At 44.3% G+C, this 21,529-nt stretch overlaps 1 protein-coding gene and 2 pseudogenes across 2 annotated transcripts; 2 read left to right on the top strand and 1 right to left on the bottom strand.

Annotated features, from left to right (window-relative positions):
• LOC135698587 (uncharacterized) lies at positions 1-821 on the top strand (annotated as a pseudogene).
• A 3,388-nt stretch (positions 822-4,209) lies between these two features.
• On the top strand, positions 4,210-9,553 carry LOC135698608 (serine/arginine repetitive matrix protein 2-like). Of its 2 annotated transcripts, none has more exons than XM_065218655.1 (6): positions 4,210-4,401; positions 4,560-4,867; positions 4,949-6,723; positions 7,044-8,843; positions 8,914-9,132; positions 9,204-9,553. In XM_065218655.1, exons 2-6 carry the CDS (start codon positions 4,579-4,581, stop codon positions 9,306-9,308), a joined length of 4,188 nt encoding a protein of 1,395 aa, XP_065074727.1. In that variant the 5' UTR covers positions 4,210-4,401; positions 4,560-4,578; the 3' UTR covers positions 9,309-9,553. The 2 variants fall into 2 exon arrangements, with proteins under 2 accessions (XP_065074727.1, XP_065074726.1); XM_065218654.1 differs by having other exon boundaries at positions 4,557-4,867.
• Positions 9,554-15,733: 6,180 nt separating this feature from the next.
• On the bottom strand, positions 15,734-16,360 carry LOC135698586 (uncharacterized; annotated as a pseudogene).
• Between the last annotated feature and the right edge of the window lie 5,169 nt (positions 16,361-21,529).

The following is a 21,529-nucleotide window of genomic DNA, read 5'->3' as shown; positions in this document are numbered from 1 at the left end:
ATGATATTGCACGAAAAAAGAAACGTAAGGGAAATCGTTTCTGTTTTTCCGCATCTCAAATTTTATAATGGAGCGATGGTAATAGTTTCGATTCGAAAATATGTAGCATTTAATAATTGATTTTAAATTTACAAATTTTACAGATTCGAAAGGCCTACGAGCGGCTGCATGTGGGTTATAATAAAGAGGCCAACCTAAAGCATGTAATTGCAAGAGGATTGATGATCGAAAATGAAACGTTCACAGACGTCCATGATGGTAGGTTTTCCAGTTATTATTATTATTATTATTATTATTATTATTATTATTATTATTATTATTATTTTTATTATTATTATTATTATTAATATTATTATTTAATTACTACTTTTTTCTTAATTATTCTGCCATAGATACCTTACGAGGATGCAAAAGAATTTTTGTAGCTCTGGGGAAAAAAGGATTAAAAAATCTTACTGGAGTCGGTAACCTCCAAATTCATGAACAGATTGCCGCACCACTAGTTCGATGGATTCCGGTACATTATGGAGCAAACAGATGAGCCTCATATTATTACCAATAATGAAAATTACTACGTGTATCTACAAGGAGAATTAATCGACTGCGGAAAATCATCGCTCCAGGCGCTCGATGCGCTGATTAAAGTATTTTCTGTTTTCGGAATGAAAGTTCCTTCTTCTATGAAGAAATTTATTGATTTTTTTGAAATCCTTCTATATAAAACAAAGTCCCACAGCACTGCAGTAGCTGTGAACAAACTTGTGGCATCTTTTTCTGAATCATTAATTGCTGAACAGAGTGACTCAGACAATGATATTTAATTTTTCATTTATTATTTACGCTTTTATAACTGATTTTTGTTGATGTTATTTCTTCTTTTTTTTTAATAAAATAGTATTGAATCTGAGAAATCTTTATTTTATCATTGACACAAATAAGAAAACCCCGAAATTTAAAAAAAAAACCATGCGTCTCCATTATATTCAAGTCCTAGAAATGGTTCCTTTTTACACATTTTGCAATAAAAACCATGCTTGAAAAATGTGTAAAAAATACACTTCTTTTGACGTTTGCTGGGTTTACACATAAATCACGAAATGTGTGAAATTTTACACATTAATATGTTTACGCTGATTACCGTGTTGATGATCTTGCTGGCCAGGGCCACCAAAATCCGCTCCTTGTTCTCATAAATTTGGCATTCTTTGGCGCACTTCCGTTCCCAGGAAATAGTCATTAATTTCCACGAATTCTTCATCGTCTGCAATCCAATGTTCTGTCCTCCGATGGAACGGGAATCGATTGACTACGGTACCCCTGTAAACGGAGTCCCATAACGATGGTTCCGTGGTCGTAATACATTCGCCATGAGCCTGCAATTTGGAGAAATTTGCTGCTGGGGGAACTTGCCTAGTCCAGTGCCGTTTTTATCATCAAAAAAGCCGAAGCCGAAAACGATCAGAGCTATCGAAAACAAAAATTTAGGCAAAAATGATGAAACAGAAAGCTGCAGGTAACATAAACAACAACGGTGAAAGGTCATTGCAAGAGCAAATTTTCATTATGTCGTAAGTAACATTCGCACCAATCCGAGAAAAATAAAGTTTTGTTTTGATGACCGAAAAGTTATTCCTATTTCCAAGTAAACACATATAATCTCATAGTGATAGCAATGTTTAACATATTTAGCAGGGTTTTAATCATACAAATGCAAATCGCTAGCTTTCATGCTAAAAAATACAGGTTTTTGAGTCAAAAGTTATTATACGTCGTTTGGTGGCCCCTATTGTTACTTAAGTCAAAGTGTATTTACCAGGATATTCGGGAGAATTATCAATTACGTCTCCTTACGTGCAGCCCATTCATCATTTTAGGACCACCGAAATCATCTTAGCAACAAACAGTTGGATTTATTCACTTTAATAATGAGAAAGCGAAACGACGAAAGTACACTTTTCACGGGTTTCTCAGTGCTGTTACTTAAGGCAAACGGCATCTCCATAGAAATCGGATGACTTAAGTAACATCGAAAACTATTTTGATCGGAAGGTGATTACGTCAAAAAGCAATTCGACTGGTATTCGGACAGTATATAGTGTAATAGCAGGAGAATCGATTGACACTGATAGCTCGACTTTGTTTACCTTTGTTACATTCGACGTAATGAAAATTTGCTCTTGATTGAGTGTATGCGTTAAAGCTATACTGTTATTTTTTTTTTTTTACTTTGTAGCTTTCCACTTGACAGTTAATATCATTAATATTTATACTAAAAACTATAATAACTACCAATATGAGCAATTTTTACACCAAATATTACTTCATATCAAGTTGTACTTCCCCTAGGTCAGCAATCTCTATTATTTGCCGAATTAAATTTAACTCGTATGGTTAAAAGTCACATTTCGAAAGTTATTTTCTATGTTCGAAAATCCCTGTGCTGTCGATCGACCGGTTTCCGAGAAAAACTTAGCCAAGGTTGTCAAAATTTAACTTCTTGTCCGTCAGAAGTAACCACGCTCGGATAGCAGGGTTAATCGATAACTTTCCATCTGTTAAATTTTAACCAAAAGTTAAAATAATCCACCAAATGGTTCAGAGCCTAAATACAACCTTGTTTCCGATACTATTTGAACTTTATTAATGTCAATAAACGATTCGCAACGACGCTGCGTCTCCGATTTTTTCGTGTTTTTTTTCTCATTGGTGCTTTATTCCTCCGAATGACGTGATTCCGCTTCGTAACCTGCCTGTAGTCTCATTTATTTAATAAGAGCTTTTCGATTTGTGAGCGCTCACACTGAGTGAACGCTTACGAATCATAAATTCGCTTATTGCGACGCTCTGAAAGTGAAATTGGCAGGTTTTTTGAGTCAAACACATACTTTACAACCTCTTCTTTTAACTCGCAAGTACTAATTATCATTTTAGTGATTTTAACATCTAATGATTTCATAATTCCGAAAAACAAATTTTTATATCAACTAAGTGCACTTCGTTTGTGGTGGAAGTAACCCTGAGTTACAGAGTTCATAGCGTGTGTGTGTGTGTGTCTCGTGGCCAGGGTTTTTAATGACGTTAACGTCTTCAATTTAAACGTAACGTCATTAACAACCCCACTCTAGCGAAAATTTCATGAATTTCATTTTAACAAAATTTTAAAACTGCATGGTTTTCTACCAAATCAAATAAACTACTTTTAGCGTGATTGTACGCATTACTCGGCTACTTACCGCCAGATGGCCGCCTCGTAGCACAAACGCGACGCTTCACGTCAACATATCGCTCTCTCTCTCTCTTCTCTCTTCGAGAAACGAGAAAGTTCGGAAAATCTTGCGAACGATCGAAGCAGCGCTGCCATTTATACAGATTTATCTGTATTATACAGATTTTTTAATCTTAATACAGACCCGATACAGAATACAGATTTATCACAGATTTTTAAATTACAATACAGATTTATACAGATTTTTATAAAATGCTTGAGAAAAAAAAATTCAAAATTTATAAAAACAAAATAACTTGCTCGATTTTATCAGCGTACCCCCTTCTCTCCAAAATTAATTGTTGTGCTAAAAACCATATTTTTTGCAGTGAGATCTGCTCGAGGCGTTGCTGTTTCTTTTATGCTTCTCTCACTCCCTCCAACGGAAAACGCAGTCACGCCCGTCACGGTAGTTTCGCATTGAAAATGTATTTCGTGAGAAATTGCGGATTTTCTGATATTCTCCATACTGCAAAAATGATTTTACCAGCACTGGCGGGGCGACATCTCTCGACTTTTCGGTGTAACTACCACACAAATGATGTAATTAATTGTATTCATCTATATTAAAAATATCAAATAGTAATGAACTCGTGCACTTTTTTGCATTTAAAACTGCTTATCAGGAAGATAATGAATAGAAACTAAAATCTCCATACATTTTCAAACGGCTTCATATCACTCTTATAAATAAGTACGGACGATATCACAAATGGCGCAATTATACCCCGTATGGTTAGTACGATAGCCCGAATAGGTGGTTAAGCACTTTTTATGGTTATTTTGTATGCACTGTATTTGTAAAACAACAAAACATGATTAGTTAAGAAAAAAATCGTCAATACAGAAAATACAGATTTTTTAATAGAGTGAATACAGATTTTTTATAAAACCACCTGGCAGCTCTGGATCGAAGCAAACAACAAACGAACAACCGAAAACAAGACCCGCTTGCAGTTATTTTACGTTGGAAATTGTTTTTGTGAAAAATCTGGTAAAACTGGAATCGAAATGCGCGGAAACTTGCAGAATTTTCGGGATTGTATCGAGTAGTTCGTGAATTTACTAAAGTTTCGATGAACAGTGAAGTGTATTTGTGAAATTTCTACTTTTTTACTTTGTGTTTCCATCAGTTGGTAAGTTTACCGTGAGAAGAGAGGGGAAAGCACAGGCATTGAGGTTATGTTCAAATTTCAAAAATGGCGCTCCTTCGGGGCGATGACGTCGTTGTTTACTTTCGTTACGTTGCATGAAATTGATGTAGGATTTTTTTTTGGGAATTGAATTTCAGCAGTACGGAGATAAAAGAAAAGATGCCAATCAAAAGTGGACATCGTGGTGCCCGTAGACGGGATACACAGCTGCCGATGGCATTTGTCAACAACAATCGGCGCCGTGGAAGATCACCCCAACGGCAGCGAATGGGACAGTTGACGGAGGAATCGTCCGTGGTTATGCATTCCAGTGTGGAAAATACGCTGATACCGGTGGCTGGCAGCCAGGACGAATCGTCCGAGCTGATGGCGAGTATGGATGGGGATCGTAGATCACGTCGGCCATCGACTCGGTTGACCGATGTGGATATGATACTGGATGAGACGGGTGAGTGATCCGGAACTTGGGTGACAACTGTTGTGGAATGATGCGTCATAGTTATTGTTTTGTTTTTTTTTTTTTTTTTAGGAAATAGCATGCAAAGCTGGAAGAGCAAATCGTTCACCTCGAACGGAACAAACATGAGCATCATCAACGTAGACCAGACGACGATGATCGAGCACGAGCGAGCCAAATCGTCGGTTTTGCCCCGGTGGACCAGAAGCAAATCGTTGGCTCCGGTCGGTGTGGAGCAAGATGCTGATGGGATCCGTCGGAGTTCAATATTTTCGATGGTTACGAAACGAAATCGACGGCGAGGTCGGTCGGTTGTCAGAAACTCGTCACGAGAGGAAATGGTTCGAAGCAACAGTCCCCTCGGTGAGAGGCATGCGGGACAGGGAATGGACCTATCACAAATCTCAGAAGAGCAACAAAATTCTTCGGGCACTGGAAGCGTAGCAGGTAATCCGAAGCCGTTTGTCAAGGAACTAGTGATACAGACGAGGTCCATGTTGAAGAAAGGAAAAAGGTGGTCACCAGCTCGAACCAAAACTAGGTATCCAAGCAAAACTCAACCGGATAAACCTTCGAAGGAAAAGGATGATAACAAGCAAGCATCCACTCAAAATAAGAGAGGACGCAAAAGAAAACAAAAACAACCAACTTCAGAAGTCGCTGAAGAACTTCCCGTGCGAGAACACGGCAAAGAAGCTCAACCGAATGAGAAAACTCCGCTTGTTTCATTAGTTACCCGCAGAAAGCGAAGGGAATCGAATCGCGAGCAACGAACACCGGAAGAGACATCCATCGTAGATGCCAACCAGAACGTATCTTCCACATCGAAGGAACAATTAGAAGCGGACGAAAGTGTCGCTAACTCTGCTACGTCTCGCCTGGATTCTTTATCCGATCAGAGTAAATCCAATCCTTTGGACAATTCTCAATTTTCAAACGTTTCCAAACGAAAGCGGCCCAAACCTATTCCCGATAAAGCTCCTGAGGTGCCGAAAGAATCGGTAAATCCTGGGGAAAATGTACATGAAGCATCCGCTTCGGAATCGGAACCAACTATGAAACGTGCTCGAACCCGATCCGTCTCGCGAGCAAGACAACCCACTCAAGAACCCAAAAAATCCACGGAAAATCGCGGCCGAACGCGATCAAGACAAACCGCGCCGGAGCAAATAAACCTCACCACGCATGAACCGGAAAAATCAGCAGAAACCCGCGGTCGTTCTCGCAAGCGAGCCATCTCCGAATCTGCAAAGATTGCCCCGTTTGAGCCCATCATGACCCGTCATAGGAGTAAATCCGTCCTTCGAACCGAAATCACCAAGCCCAAATCTCGGAGCAGAGCAAGATCCCGCACCCGGACGCTTACCGCCAAGCCCGGCTCACCGAAAGCCGGCGGAACCCCCTCCCGATCCAAATCCGTTCCCCGTGGTATCCTTTCACCACCTCCCGCCAATCCAAACCATACCACCGATCACGTTCCAATCTATCGACGGTACGCCGAGCAGGTTCTCCAGCTGAACCGAAGCGTTCTACCCCGGCCGGATGCGATTCCCTTGCCGCCCGGGGAGGATGTGTACATGTTCGACTTACCTAGCCAGGACTCGACGACGACGACGACGGCCTCCAGTAGTGATGACACCAAGAAGACCAAGGGATCGACCGCGAAGAAACGACCACGACTGGCAACGAGTGTGTCGTCCCGCAGTAGGAAGACTCCGGTCAAGCACCATACGACCGTGTTCGGAACGGACATGGGAAAGATTTGCAGCGTGGTGAAGAAGATCGGCGGAGGACTGGTTCAACGGATGGCGGAAGACGGAGGAACGTCGGCGAACAGGAACGTTGTGGTGAGTAAGATTGAACTCAAGGGCAATTGTCACCATACCCTACGTTGAATTTTAAACGTAGGGTACGGTGGGACAAAATCAGCTCCGACTATTGGCATCGTTACTTCAGTAACGAGGAAATTCCAGGTGACCTTCGTCTCAATCCCAGGTCAACAGGCAAACATTTTGTTCCAATTGTCCGAAGTAATTCACTGGTTTTCCGGAACGGAACATGCAACCAGAAACTTCCCCCAGAAATAACATCATGATTTCCTGCAGTGTACGTCAAAACTTCACAATCCCTAATTCTGCTACTTGCATTATTTTTTTTTTCGCTTCAGCACACATCAACCCTGGCCGCCATGGTGCAATCGCTGCAGCCATCCAACGCCCTGAACATTGCTCCACGGAGCCCTTCACCGGCCGTATCTACCCATGACATGGCAGTCGCCGACGATCACCATCATGACTACGAAGACGAAGGACACCACGACTTCGACGAGGAAAACATCCCCACAGTGGAACTCCCAACCCCGCTCTCACCGCCCCGATTGAACCCCCAAATACAACGAGTCTTGCAACGGCAGCCACCTCCCACGGTCAACACTCCGGACAAAGCGCAGCCGCATTCCTCCACACCAGACTTCTCCCCGCAGGCCTCTTCTTCGCCGTGGCGGGTTCAAAACGAAAACATCCTCCCGAAAACGTTCTATTACTCCCGCTCCAAGGACCAGCTGCCATCCTACGAAAGTGACCTCGTCGTTCGGAATGAAAACCACCAGACAACGGTGAACCCGCAGGATATACTACCGGTGGCCACGGAACCGGTTCATCCGAAGCGAACGTCCCCCAAGCACCAGCACTCGTTTGTGCGTCCGACCGCCGTCCCACCGACGGCAGTCTCCTCCGCCGTGTTCAAGGACATCCAAAAGTCCTACGAACAGCTGAAAGCAACCAGCGAAATGAGCGATAAGCTCATCACCGCCATGAGGAAGTACAAATCCAACGTGCAGAACCAGACGGCTGCCTCGTTTGGGGACGACAGCACTGCGGAAGAGCTGATTGCCAGGTTCCGAAAGTACGAGGAAAACATGAAGCAGACGTACCAAAAGTTGCAACAGTGGTTCAAGCGATCACAGCGGACCTTAGCAGACTCGATGAAGGCGATCGAGCAAACTTCGTCCGTTCCGAAGACCCCGGCCCAGCTGGCAGTGGTGGAAAATTTCCGCCGTAATTCGGAACGATTTGTGACGATGATCAACGACCTGGAATCGGCCATGAACGATTCCAATATCGAAAACATTTCCCCTTCGAAACCGGTGGAAATCCGCGGGCGTCCGCCGTTCAAGGATATCATCCTCACCGAGAGGAATCGAAACGATCGTAACCGAAGTCCCCTGAAGACGCTGGATATTACGAATGTACCACCGAGGTTCTCTCCGATCAACTCACCGCTGGTGAAGGCGTCGTTCACTTCGTTTTCCGGCAATCGAACAATGCTACAATCCAAGAGCAGGGATCGTTTCAGCAAGCTGAGTCTGATCAAGCCAAGTCCCGTTCCTATCGAAACGGAAAGGTTGGCCGCTGTGCCAGCGGCAGCGAAGAAGAGTGTAATAGAAATAGCCGATACAGTGGTGGAAGATCATCCGGCGATCAACGAGGTGACCAAACAGCAACCAGAAAAAGATCTGTTCGGTTTCGAAACGGATGACGAGCAAGAGGAAGAAGCGTCTGGTGGAGTTCCTCCGGTGGAACCAACGCCGATGAAGATTACCCGCGAAACGCTCAAGGAACGATTGCAGAGCGTACGGAAGCTGCTTCCAACACCAGGTCGATTCGGATCGGCGTCCAAATCTCCCACCATTCAGCAACGGTCGCAGCAGCACGCACCTAGGATCTTCAACAGTCCCCAACGGAAGAAGGTGCAGTCGATTCAAAATGCTTTCAGTGCTTCGACGCCCTTGGCCGAGAAGCGGAATCAGCCGAAGGGACGGGGGGAGCAAGATCCTAACATTTCGGCCATTAGGACGTCTACTGATCCTACGATGGAGGTGGAACAGGCGAAGAAAGCTGCTGGCGCACCGAGGAGACAGGAGAGCCCACCGGCAGCTTTGTTCGACGAACCGGAACTGGCTAATGTGGTAAGTGGGCTTTTATTTTTCCTCTGCGAACGAGACTCTTTAGTTTACATTTTTTTCCCAACAATCGCAGAGCCGAACGTACAGCCGCGTTCCACGGAGGAACTTGAAGCGCAAACCGAACATCTACCTGGTCAATCTGGGTATCAGTGACGACGACGAGGAGGAAGAACCGGACCCCGAAGCAGCCGACTCGGACGATTGGACGGAACAGGACAAGGGAAAGAAACGCAAGAAGGCCAAGAAGCAACGTGCTCCAACGCAAAAGAGGAAGAAGAAAACCGTTGAACAGGTAACTAGCTATTAGGCGATGATAGTAAGAGGTCACAGTTTGAGAGTTTTTGACCGGTTTGTCGTTTTCAGAGTGCCGAATTCAAAAACTATGTCAGCGAGTTCAACAGCATGTGCGACCAAGTGAACCGGTATCAGTTGGTGATCGAGAAGCCAACCGTTCAGCAGCCAGTGTAAAGCGTGAAAGCACGATCATCGAGGGATTCTTCCCAATTAGGAAGGTATATTTTCGATCTGTAGTTTGTGTTTGGCATTTAGTCAGTTTTTTTTTCCTACTGTATACTTTTTACAATCAGTGAATCAGTTTAGGTAAGAATTTTAATCCTTCGAGGAGATTGTTTTTGATACACAATTTTTTACATGGAATACTTTTTTTAACTCATTACTCATATCTTTGTACGTCATTGTTTTTTTTTAATAAGAAACCACGATTTTGTAAATCCACGGTAGGACCTACTAACCGATGAAGCGTCAGTTTTTGTTACTAGAGAAATGTCCCCCTGGGAAATGATGTTCAAATTGGCGATGAGTCTTCCATTTCCTCGGTCGTATTTTTATAGAGACGGATACAACTAACTGCTTCGGTGTGATGAAAAAATCTAGTCGGAACAAGGCACGAACAACGCATTCCTGAAAAACTCGAATGGCAATGGAGACGCCGGCGGGGGAACTACTTATGACAGACATGATTGTCACCAGAACGCCCCATCGTTGCTTCGACGTCATCGCTCTCACTGAGACTTGGCTCGATACTCGATCATTGTCAAATCAAGTGTTTGGTTCCGAATACGAGGTTTTTCGATGCGATCGGAATCCGCACAACAGCCGCAAATCTACTGGTGGAGGCGCTCTCATAGCGGTCGGCTCTGGATTGAAGGCAAATGTTATCGAAAACGATTCATGGAATTGTGTGGAACAAGTTTGGATTGCCATTAAGCTCGCTGACCGCACTTTGTTTTTGTGTGTGGTTTACTTTCCTCCGGATCGAACCCGCGACTCTACGCTAATTGAATCCCACAGTCAGTCTATTCGAGCTATAATGGAGATCGCTACAGCTGCTGACGAGATGATAATCATTGGCGACTTCGGTAATTTCTTGGCGATCATCTTACGGTGAATTCCTGTATCCGGACCACGACCGTTCTACATTTTACTCTGGAGCTGTAAGCCTTTTGGATCGTTACAGTAGCGCCACTCTGAATCAAATCAACCACGTGGTTAATGTGGACCATCGTAGTTTAGACCTTTGCTTCGTCGTCACCGCTCAGGATACTGCTCCGCACTTGTCTATGGCTGTTCATCCGTTGATAAAGACTGGTCCAATCCATCCTCCTTTAGTTATTGCACTTGAAGGCAACGAAATTCCTGAGGTCATTCCACCCCCCTAGAGGTCTCCTACGATTTCCGATTACCGTGCCTGCCCAAACGCTCTCGCATATTTTGGCTTACGTCATTGAGCGACACGTTCCGAAAAAAGTTCCTAAACAAGGTAATCATCATCCTTGGCAAACAAGTGAACTCCGTATGTTAAAGTCTTCCAAAATATCCGCGCTAAGAAAATACACCAAGTACCACACCCTACAACTCAAGGATCAATTATGCGTATCAACGAACCAGACGCCAATGTTATCAACGAAATGTTCAACGGAAGCTTCGATCTCACCCGGAAACTTTTTGGAATTATGTGAATGAGCAAAAGGAAAGGAGTCTGGTCTTCCATCAACTATGGTACTGGACGGCGAAGAAGCTTCATCCCCTCAGGACATTTGCCGTCTGTTCTCAACCAAGTTTGCGAGTGTATTCTCGGATGAGAACCTACCTGACGAGCACGTTTCTCTAGCAGCCAGTAATGTTCCAAAGTCTGGTCAATCTTTGGCAGCTATCAACATCGATCGCGCTATGATAACTAGGGCGAGTTCGCAACTGAAGTCTTCATTTAAGCCTGGACCTTACGAAGTTCCTTCCGTCTTTCTCAAGCAACACATCGATAGTCTGGTGGCTCCTCTCTGCCTTCTGTTCGAAATGTCCCTCTCCAGTGGGGTGTTTCCTTCCTGCTGGTAATCAGCTGGGATGTTTCCAGTGCATAAGAAGGGATGCAAAAGATCTTGGGAGGAATGGAGCAAAGTAAAATAGCGTCTAGTCCGTAAGAGCGACGACAAAAGAAGAACGAATTTTATTCAAATAACTCATGGCTAACTTAGACCTATATTATTTCTGCACTGCAGCTCTTCACGTTGCTAATAGCGAATTCGTTTATTATCGGGGTTGGAACCAGTTCCAAACCAGTGCGAAACCCTGCTATCCGAGCGTGGTTATTTCTGACAGACAAGAAGTTAAATTTTGACGACCGTGGCTCGAAAACCGGTCGATCGACAGAACGGGGATTTTCGAACATAAGAAATAACTTTTCTCTTTCAGATCCTACTTGATAGCCCATTGGTTGCTTCATGTAAATGGTCTCGGTGAGGTCTCCGTGCAAGTATGCTGACTTCACATCGATGTGCTTGACTTGCAGGGATCGAAGCGTAGTTTGTTTGACTACTGGAGCAAAAACCTCGCCGTAGTCGGTGCCGAACTTCTGACTGTAGCCCTGTGCTACGAGTCGTGCTTTGTAGCGGATCACTTGGCCAGACTCATCCAGCTTCTTCTTGAAGATCCATTTGCATCCGACTGGTTTTTGTTTCGATGGCAGCTTCACGATCTCCCATGTCGAGTTTTCTTGAAGGATTGCGAATTCCTCATCCATTGCCTTCTTCCACTCGTGGCGTTCCTGGCTGCGTATAGCTTCATCATAGGTACGGGGTTCATCGTGCTGATTGGACACTAGGTGGGTGGTTTCTTGATACCGCAACGGTAACACACCTTTGTTTTTACGGCTGGACCGTCGTACATCCTCCGCTTCGTCCTCGGTGGCAGTGTCAAAATCCTCTCCGGCGCTGAAGGATTCATCAGAAAACCCTTCGAAATCGTCTTTATCGGATTCCGAAAGCTCCAACTCGAATTTATCGGCTGTAACAACGGGTTTCTCATCATCCTCAACGGAAATAGGTTTGAAAGGATAAAAAACGATACTTCCCTCGTGAGGTTCGGTTTCCCGAACCTCATCTGCTGGAATGAACCTGGCATCTCGAGGTACGACGAGCTTGTTCGTCGCTAGATCCAGGAAACTGTAGCCCTTGTGCTGCTGCCAATAACCGACGAAGGTCATTTTCGTCGACTTTGGGACCAATTTCGTACGCTTCTCTTTTGGGACCCACACGAAGGCTTGTGATTCGAACAATCGAAGATGGGTGACGTCTGGTTTCCACAGTTCGTATGGCGTTTCCGGCAAACGGTTCTGGAGGTAACACGCTGTGTTTACTGCTTGGGCCCAGTATTGCTTTGGCGTTCTGGCATCAAGCAGCATGCACCTTCCCGTCTCAACTAACGAACGATTTTTCCTTTCAGCTACTCCGTTCTACTGGGGCGTGTGGCTGGTACTAAACTGCTGCCGAATGCCCTCTTGGCGACAAAAATTCTTCAGCTGCTGGTTCTTGAACTTACCACCTTGGTCCGATCGAATTACTTTCGGTGACCTGCCGAACGTTGTCTTCATCTCCTGCACTTATTGCTTGATGTAATCAATTGCACCAGCGAGTACCGCGTGAAGTCATCGGTAATCGCCATGAAGTACCGACAACCACCTGGCGTTGGTGTGTTCATCGGTCCGCATAGATCCGTGTGGACGAGGTCGAATGCAAGAAACATCGACAACTATCGCGGCATCACATCGTTGTGTGCCATATCTTAACTCTTCGAGTTGTTGGAACCATTAGTCTCTCACTTCAAGCAGCACTTGAGCGAAGTTTTCATGGCAGGGCGGTCGACTACTTCCAACCTTCTGTGTCTTACCTCGTACATTACGGAGAGTATGACAGACCATATGCAAACAGATGTCATCTACACTGACCTATCAGCCGCCTTTGACAAGTTGAACCATCCTATAACGATCACCAAACTGAATAGGCTCGGTATAAACGGCAGTCTCCTACGATGGTTCGCATCCTATCTATCTGATCGTCAGTGGGAAGTTGCAATTGACGACTGCCGATCTCCTTCGTTCCCTGCCACTTCGGGTATTCCGCAAGGTAGCCACCTCGGCCCGTTGATATTTCTTCTATATTTCAACGACGTCAATTTCGTCCTCGACGGTCCACGACTGTTGTTCGCAGACGACATGAAAATCTATCTCCGAATCTGAGCCATCGCTGACTGCCACCTTCTCCAACTCTAACTCAACGCTTCTGTTAATTGGTGCCAACTGAACCGCATGGTTGTAAATCCAACAAAATGTTCAGTAATCACGTTCTCACGGAAGAAACATTCAGTTATATCCTAGAAGACGTCGACGTACATCGTGGGAATCACATTAAGGGATCTGGGAAGATGACTCACATCACTGTCAGCATGTCTCGTACGTGATCGACAAGGCATCCAGAACGCTCGGCTTCATTTTCAGGATAGCTAAAAGTTTCGCGGACATCTACTGTTTGAAGTCGCTTTACTGCTCCCTCGTCCGGTCGGTGTTAGAATACTGCGGTTACATGGTCTTTCGTGTCCATGTTTATGTCACGACCCACAATTCATTCCAATATCACAGTTCCTAATGTTTCTGAGAAAAACTGAGAAGGATCAGTTTTATGGATTGACCTCTTTAACGGATGTTCTGAAACTACCCCTTGGCCATTTAGGTACATTTTTATGTCATGACCCCAAATTCTTTATTATATCACAGTTCCAAATGCGTTTGAAAAAACCGTGGAACTCTAGAATCAGTTTCGTGGATTGATCATTTTTAAGGATGTTCCAGATCTTCCGACGGACGGTCCCATGGCCTTCTAGGTACATGTTTATGCTACGACCCCAAATTAATTTATATATGACAGTTCCAAGTGTTTTCGAAAAACCGCGGAGCTTTAGGATCAGTTTCATGAATTGATTTACTGATGTTCCGGATCCACCCGAGGACGGGCCCATGGCCATCCAGGTCCATGTTAATGTCACGACCCTAGTGTTTTTTTTTTCAAACACTTCAGAGCTCTAGGATCAGGTTCACAGCTCCAATTGCGTGGAATCGGCTTCAAGGATTAGTTCGTGGTCGATGGTTCCTTTCAGGTACCACAGGATACGCTTCACTTGTTTTTCTCCCCAGGATCGCAACAGCTGCTGCAACATCAGGTCGAGTACACATAGTCACGTACAACAACCCACCAATCAAGCTGGCGTACTGTTGATTATTGAGCAGCGGGATCTCCTCCTTTGGATGTCGGTGGCCAGGGTCCACAGCTTTTGAATGTAGGCTTTCTGACTCAGTGCAGCATGCTTCTCGGAACGGAAGACTTGGATACCGAGAATTTTCCGTCTCGCATGATAACGAAATCGTCAACGTATACAACAGGCGATCTTACCTCTGTTCTGCCTGACGTAGAGGCAACAATCGTTCTTGGACGGCTTGAAACCCATTTACTTGAGCGTTTTGTCCAATTCGTATAATCATTTGCGACGACAACAGACGACGTTTTCTCCATCCGCTATGCATCCGGGAGGCTGCCGCATGTAGACTGCTTCTTGAAGGTCTCCATTCAACAAGGTCGCCAACTCCCACACGTTGTTCCCGTACATCGATTGCAATTCTTCCTGCATGGCCTGCTTTCACAACTCCTTCTCCGGACCAGCCACACTACACATAACTACCTTACTAAACACACCACGGCGCGAGATTACGGGTGGACCACTCCTGCCTCTTCCACTGATCAGTCCAAAGTGATCGATAAATTCTTGGGGATGCTCATACTAAACGCATTATCGTAATCTACGGCACCGGAAATCACGTAAATCCAACGAAGTTAGTGTTGTGTCCTAAACCGGGGTAATTAACTTCGGATATATAAGTAATAATTATGACTTGTTTGCTGTATACACAAAGTTCAACGGAACAACTCAGACCTCTCAGATCTGCCTTTATTCAGATTTCCTGCTTTACCTAAACATCACTTATCGTTTCACTCTCTTAAATAATTATCAAACTTCTCTCAGAGGGTTCCGACTATTTTACCGATCATAACAATCCTTCCTCCTTTAGAACCGACATTAATCCATTGATAAAAACAAAACTAATCAAAATTCGAACTCATGACTTAGCATGAAATAGTACTTATAGCTTAACTCGCCTCACAATTCAGAACAAAGCAATTCAGTCAAACGTCACTTACCAAATTTCAAACAGGTTCTCAATCTTTTCAGAGCACTTTCATTAAGTTTTAAACATGAGATTTTCATCATTCGAGCAATCCACAAATAATTTAACATATTTCTTCTTATTCTTCTTGACACGAATTCCAGGACTCATTGACCATTCATCACTGCTTTCAATGCTACTGGACCTTCTGTTAGTATTCCGTTGCTGTTTCATCTTTACGATTCAACCTTGTAGAACTTCGTGTTGCTATGTGACTACGTTTCGCATATTTCAATCCTCTAGTCCCGAAATCCGTTTTTGGGGTCGCAACCGGTTCCTCCGGAAATCCGAGAAACTCCTCGTCTGAATCCTCTAATTCTCTCGGTCACTTCATTCGTTGTATTGGCACTTGAAACTTTGTACGGGTCAACCGGGGGCCAACAATTCTTAGCTGATTTCGGTGAGCGGTGCAAATTACGTTCTGATTCTCTAGAGAATCCAGATGTTCAAGAACCTTTTCTCTTAATTTGAGCGGCACGTCATATGCCTTTCTAAATATTGGTCTTTCATCTTTAAGCACTAGGTCAGCTTCAAATCCCTCTATTGGATATGAAAATTCACCATCAAAAACTTTAGGAAAACGAGATTTTATATTAGATTCAACATTACCCATGGTATGCCTCTGCTCTAAATTCTGTTCCATTTCGTTGTTCAATGTGTTGATACCCATAGAATTCCCAAACGTATTTCTCCAACTTGGATAAAATGTAGCCAACCAATTTCTGCCAAACAATGGATCAAACCGTCTTGAGCAGTCAAGTATTATCAAAATAACTTAATGCTGAAAATTGTTGGCTATCACATTGACTAAAATCTCTCCAAAGATTTTCCGGTGTTGCCCATTAACGACAACTAAGCGACTGCTGCAACTTGTTGCCTCTACATGATCAAAATGCTTTCTGTAGGTTTCCAAACTAATAACCGTGACTGCTGCACCACAATCTATTTCCATATTTAGCATAATTCATTCTACCTGTACTTCCACAAGACACGGTTTACTGAAACGACTGCTCGCGATCATCATACACGGATAATCATCCTCATCTTCAGAATCTCTTATCTGTAGCCTCTTGAAATCATAGCTATCAATGTCAATTTCAATCGGTGCTTCTTCTACAAAATTGACACTTTTACCATTGTTTAATTTGTAGCAGTTACGCTTTACGTAACCTCTTTTTTTGCAAAAGTTACATATTACGTTCACGTGAGGATTTTCATTCTTATAACTATAACGATTTGAATAACTGGCTCCTGACAGTTATTCGTAAAGATTGGATAAAATCGACAAATTTTATTTTTCATCATTACACGGGGTTAACAGAAGTAAGTCTGTAAATTTTCGTAACACATTTTCTCAACTTTAAATTTTTCACAGATTTTTTAAATTTTACCGAAAAGTTCCGCAGTTCAAAAACTCAGTAAAAATTACTGACTGGATAAGTGTGTACCTGTTTTGTCCATATCGTTCCATTGCCTTTCATTGCCTAATCTATATTTCACCGAATTTACCTACCTAGACTCTTCATTGCGTTCCGTCCTTTCCCTTGCACGAAACTTAGCTAACTCACTTCGAATTACCATTACTTCTACGCAATCAAAATGGCGGTCTAAGCGAAAGAATGACCAACGTTTTTCCTCTTGACCAATATTTCGACTCTTAACACTTTTTCCACAAGCTATTTTTCAGCGTTTCGTGTTAGCTACTTTTTGCCACTCTTAGTAAAGCTCACTAACCACCGGCACGGTTTAGGACATAACAGTTAGATTTTCGTGATACAATGAAAATTGTTCTCACGTTCTCATCAATTGCATCCCCCGCTATCGGCATTTTGCTCTAATAAACATCTTCAATCATCCAATTCGCTGCTCGGCTCAAAATTCAGGGATAGGAGAGATATTCGGGAAAGGTTAACAAATCATCAAAGGATTTGTACCGATTCGATGCACTAACGCGCTAAACGACGATCGAGCAACCTACCACCTGCTTGCAGCAAATGGACATGAATACCACTCCGGCACTCACTACTGAACTAGAACTCATTTACGGTTTCATTATTCCAAGTGGTGGGATGTCTATAGTATACTTAACTCTCGAATTCATTACTTACTAAGAGCATCTCCACCGCTGGTTCTCATTTCAGTCGTTAAATGACGAACCGAATGGGTCTCTATCTCCCACCGCGGGTTCCCAAATAACATCTTTGTCTTGGTTTTGATTTGTTTTTGTTTTGTGATGGTCGGAGCAAGAGGAACAAAAGTAAGTTCGCAGAAAACGATGGGCTGTTTATTCTGGTAAGTATACTTGAATAAAACAGCAAAAAAAGGTTATCTTCCATTTAATTCCACTTAATAAATTTTGGTATCCACGACAGATACGTATTTCGACTACAATGTGCAGTCTTCATCAGTGTCATTCCCACTAAAGAACTTCTCAAAATCTAACCCCCTTAAGTACTCATCTCCTAGGTCTCCTTATTGGAGATTTGTATAGATTTTTCTCCTTTAGTTTACTTAAATCTTTGGTTTTTATTAGTTAGGTAGGTTCAGATTCAACACATTGTAGTTTCGGCTTCGGACTCGTGCAGTTTCCTAAAAATAAAAATTTAATTAAACAACAGTTAATTCACATTTACTTACCTTTCACGTTACAGTCTTTTCTTTTCTTGGAACCAACTGTTATTATTTTTCCTCCTCCGACCAGTTCACAACAAAAACAAAAAATACTTCGGCGGGCTTTTCTTGTTTCTGTTGTCAAAGAAAATAGCAACCCATCTCGCGTTGCAACTCGGTCTTCAAATTTGAAGACCCGCTACTATCCGGGAGTGCGTTCACGATTAAGTTTTCATTTTGCACAACCATTTAGCACCCCGCGGTTACAACCCATGGGTTGCTAAAATGGGTATTAAACCCATTGTGATTTTCGCTGCGTGGACACAATATGGTGGAAGGATTGATGCCACGTACCAAATCCTTCCCGTGATATAGGTATTTAGCAAAATAACCTTCTGTTGAAGGTTAAGTCCCCTCACGAGTGCAGCTACAAATGTTGAGCAAATTTGGTAACTTGAGCATCCCAATTAATCTTAGTCATTGCGCGGATTGAGTTAGTGAAATAAATGCCAAGAATCTTCACCGTTTCTACTGTTTGCAACCATGGCATATTCAGTGGATCTCCATCAATGAGCCCGACGTTGATTGCAACAGTTTTCAATCTATTGAGCTTTGCGCCGGCGGCACGTTCAAAACGTCCGAACAGGTCATTGATGCGCTCAATCACGCGTGTACTGGTAACTATAACAGACACATCATCTGCGTAAGCCACCACGAGATCGGGGCCAACGAGTCGCTCCAGTTGTTGCAGAAACGGATGGAGGTAGATGACGAACAGTATCATAGACAAAGGGTCCCCCTGGCGAACCGAACGTTCGATGGCGAAGCTCTGCGAGAGATGCCCGTTGACCAGCAGGCGAGACGAAGATTGTCCGGCAATACGAGCCAGTAAACCGACGAAGGCTGGGTTTATCCCCAACTGCCGCATCGTTTCATAGAGAAATGAGTGGGACACTCGATCGAGATCGTAGCTTATTAGTTTCCCTCTCCGCTTCCTCGCTATCAGCTCTGCAATGCGATCCTTCAGAGAAAGAGTTGCTTGAAAAATTGAGTGCCCTTCGTTAGAACACTTCTGCGCATCGCTCAAAACCGGGTACGACCTCAACACAGTCTCCAAACGAGATTTGAGTATACGGCTGAGGATGTTGTAGTCTGCGTTTAGTAGGCTGATCGGTCGGTATCCTCGTGCCGTGTTTACAGTTCCTCTCTTTCGTACAAGCACGATCACTCCGTTGACGAACTCAGCGGGGAGCTCCGTGGTCATAGCTTCGTTTAAAACGAGATTTAACTCTCGGTGGATGACATCGAACGTACGTTGGTACAATTCGACGGGAAGCCCATCGCTGCCAGCAGCCTTTCTTTTAGCCGATGTGCGAATAGATGACATAATTTCTGCTGTTGTTATTTCAGCCATACACGCCTCGTTTCGCTCGTCGCTTTCTGGAATCACTCGTTCGCAGTGGAAAAAAGATTGTGCCTCCTCGCTCTCGTCAGACGCTGTGTAAAGCTCCCTGAAGTAGTTTAGCAGGTGGTTTTCAATTGTTTCGGAGCTGTTTAGAGTCTCGCCATTCTCGATACCCAGCTCTGTTATGACGGTTTTTTTCCTTCGCCTCTCGCCAAGCTGGAACGTGCTGATATTTTCCCCTGCGATTAATGTATCGTTGATACGCATAAAGTGCTGGGAAAACATTCTCTGGTGAGTAAGCATCTGCGCTTTCACACGGTTGAGCGTAGCCAACATCGTTGGATTTTGGTAATAGTTGTCATATGCTTGCCGAAGCTGCGAATACAAACGTTGGTGTTCAGCATGAAATTCCCTGTACACCTCGCGAGATTTCCACCGAAAAAAAAGAAAGAATTTTCGGTTTAGCGCATGATATCCACCACGTTATCCAGTTTGGAAAGTTCCGTCGCTGTTGGGTTACATATTGCCATCTAATCTGGAACTCTTCGATGTTCTCTGCAGTGAGAATATGGGGACGAAGGGACCAGTAACCGCGACCAGGTTCGCGTCCGAGGCTAGGGAGGCATATTCTTGCGGTAAGCGCTTTGTGGTTCGTAAAAGAGCATACATGCGTGGCTGCACTCCGGAGATACGTGCATAGACCATTGCTGACGTATATGCGGTCGAGCCTGGAGACCGAATTGTGCGTTACGTATGTGGAGGAGGGGGTCGTGGGGTACAACTTAACCCAAACATCGTTGAGTTGTAGCTGCTGTACCGTGGCCTGGAGAGCGGGGCTGCTGTTGAAGCCCGACGAGTCACATGATCGTAGCACACAGTTAAAATCTCCGGCAAGTATTAGATGTTCGGTGTTGTGCCGAAGATAAAAGGCGACGGTATTATTGAAAAAGCGTTCTCGCTCGGCACGCATTGCTGTTCCCGACGGTGCATATACGTTTGCCAATGTGGTGTTTTCAACCCGCAGAGCAACGAGCCTGCCATCCAAGCTCTTTTCTACATGGGAAAACCGAACGTATTCTTTTAGCGCTATTGCAGTCCCCCTTCTCGACATTTGCGACAACGTTATAGCCAGGAATCGAGAGCTGCTCGTTCTCTACTTCTTGCAGAAACACGATGTCAAGCTCCATCGTTCTGATAAAAGTTCGGAAGGCGTTGAGTTTTGTTTCGTTGGTGATCGTGTTTATATTGATAGTAGCGATGTTGTAGCTGGCGATTGGATTCACGATTGGTTTTCCAGATCCCGCTCGTCATCGATACCATCTCGTCGCTTTCTGGTTCTACGGCGTCCTCTAGAGTTTGTGCTGTGCGTTGACATTGCCGAGTCGTCTGTCTCGTTGCCATCGGATTTTCCACCATCAGGGGGCTGTTGACCGGACGTGTTGGACAGCGACCTTTTCTCCGGCGGCGGTTTTGGACCCGATACGGGTATGATGGGGAGAGTGAGTGGAGGAAATTAAGTCTCCGATTGCGTGTTAATTGGTTTTTGTGTAACCGACAACAACTGCTGTTTCGGCTTCTTCGACGGTGGGGGTTTTGTCTGCAAAGTTGGCTTTTGGCTGCGTGGCTTCGCATTTGGTTTGGTTGGTGTTGGTGCAGGCTGCTTTGTCGCATCGGCATACGACTTCTGCACTAGCAGCTTTTTGTTCTGCAAGAAGGTGGCGCCGATGTGGATGAAATCCCGGCAGTGTCGGCAAGTTTGACGTGGACCAAAATAGGATAGCAACGTCGATTCCCCGTCGATAGTGACCCACGACTCGATGTTGTGTTTCACGATCATCTTGGCAATCCGAACACCAGTGGAAATGCCCGGAAAGTACAAATCACCTCCGCACATGTGTTCGCGAACTGAGATGACGTCATCGTACGCGGACAGGAATTTGATGATGGCTTCGTCCGATACGTCCTCAGACAGATCGTACAGCTTCACCTCCACTGCCCCGTCTTCCATGGTTATTCGCAGGGGAACCGTCTTCCCCTCACCCACTTGCACTTCGTGTTTTCCGTCGTGTTCTTCGCACACTTTTTGTGCCAGCTCCAGGTCGACGA

Source organism: Ochlerotatus camptorhynchus, unplaced genomic scaffold (assembly GCF_037179485.1).
Source record: "Ochlerotatus camptorhynchus isolate MF236.1 unplaced genomic scaffold, CSIRO-AGI_Acam_v1.1 ptg000091l, whole genome shotgun sequence".
Lineage (NCBI taxonomy): Eukaryota > Metazoa > Arthropoda > Insecta > Diptera > Culicidae > Ochlerotatus > Ochlerotatus camptorhynchus.
The sequence above is the reverse complement of the archived record's forward strand: the minus strand, read 5'-3'. Positions and strand labels throughout refer to the sequence as shown.

Coding starts and splice junctions, on each gene's coding strand:
- LOC135698608 (XM_065218655.1), top strand. CDS start 4,579: ATGCCAATCAAAAGTGGACATCGTGGTGCCCGTAGACGGGATACACAG. Junction 4,868..4,948: donor TATGATACTGGATGAGACGG/GTGAGTGATCCG, acceptor TTTTTTTTTTAG/GAAATAGCATGCAAAGCTGG. Junction 9,133..9,203: donor AGAAGAAAACCGTTGAACAG/GTAACTAGCTAT, acceptor TGTCGTTTTCAG/AGTGCCGAATTCAAAAACTA.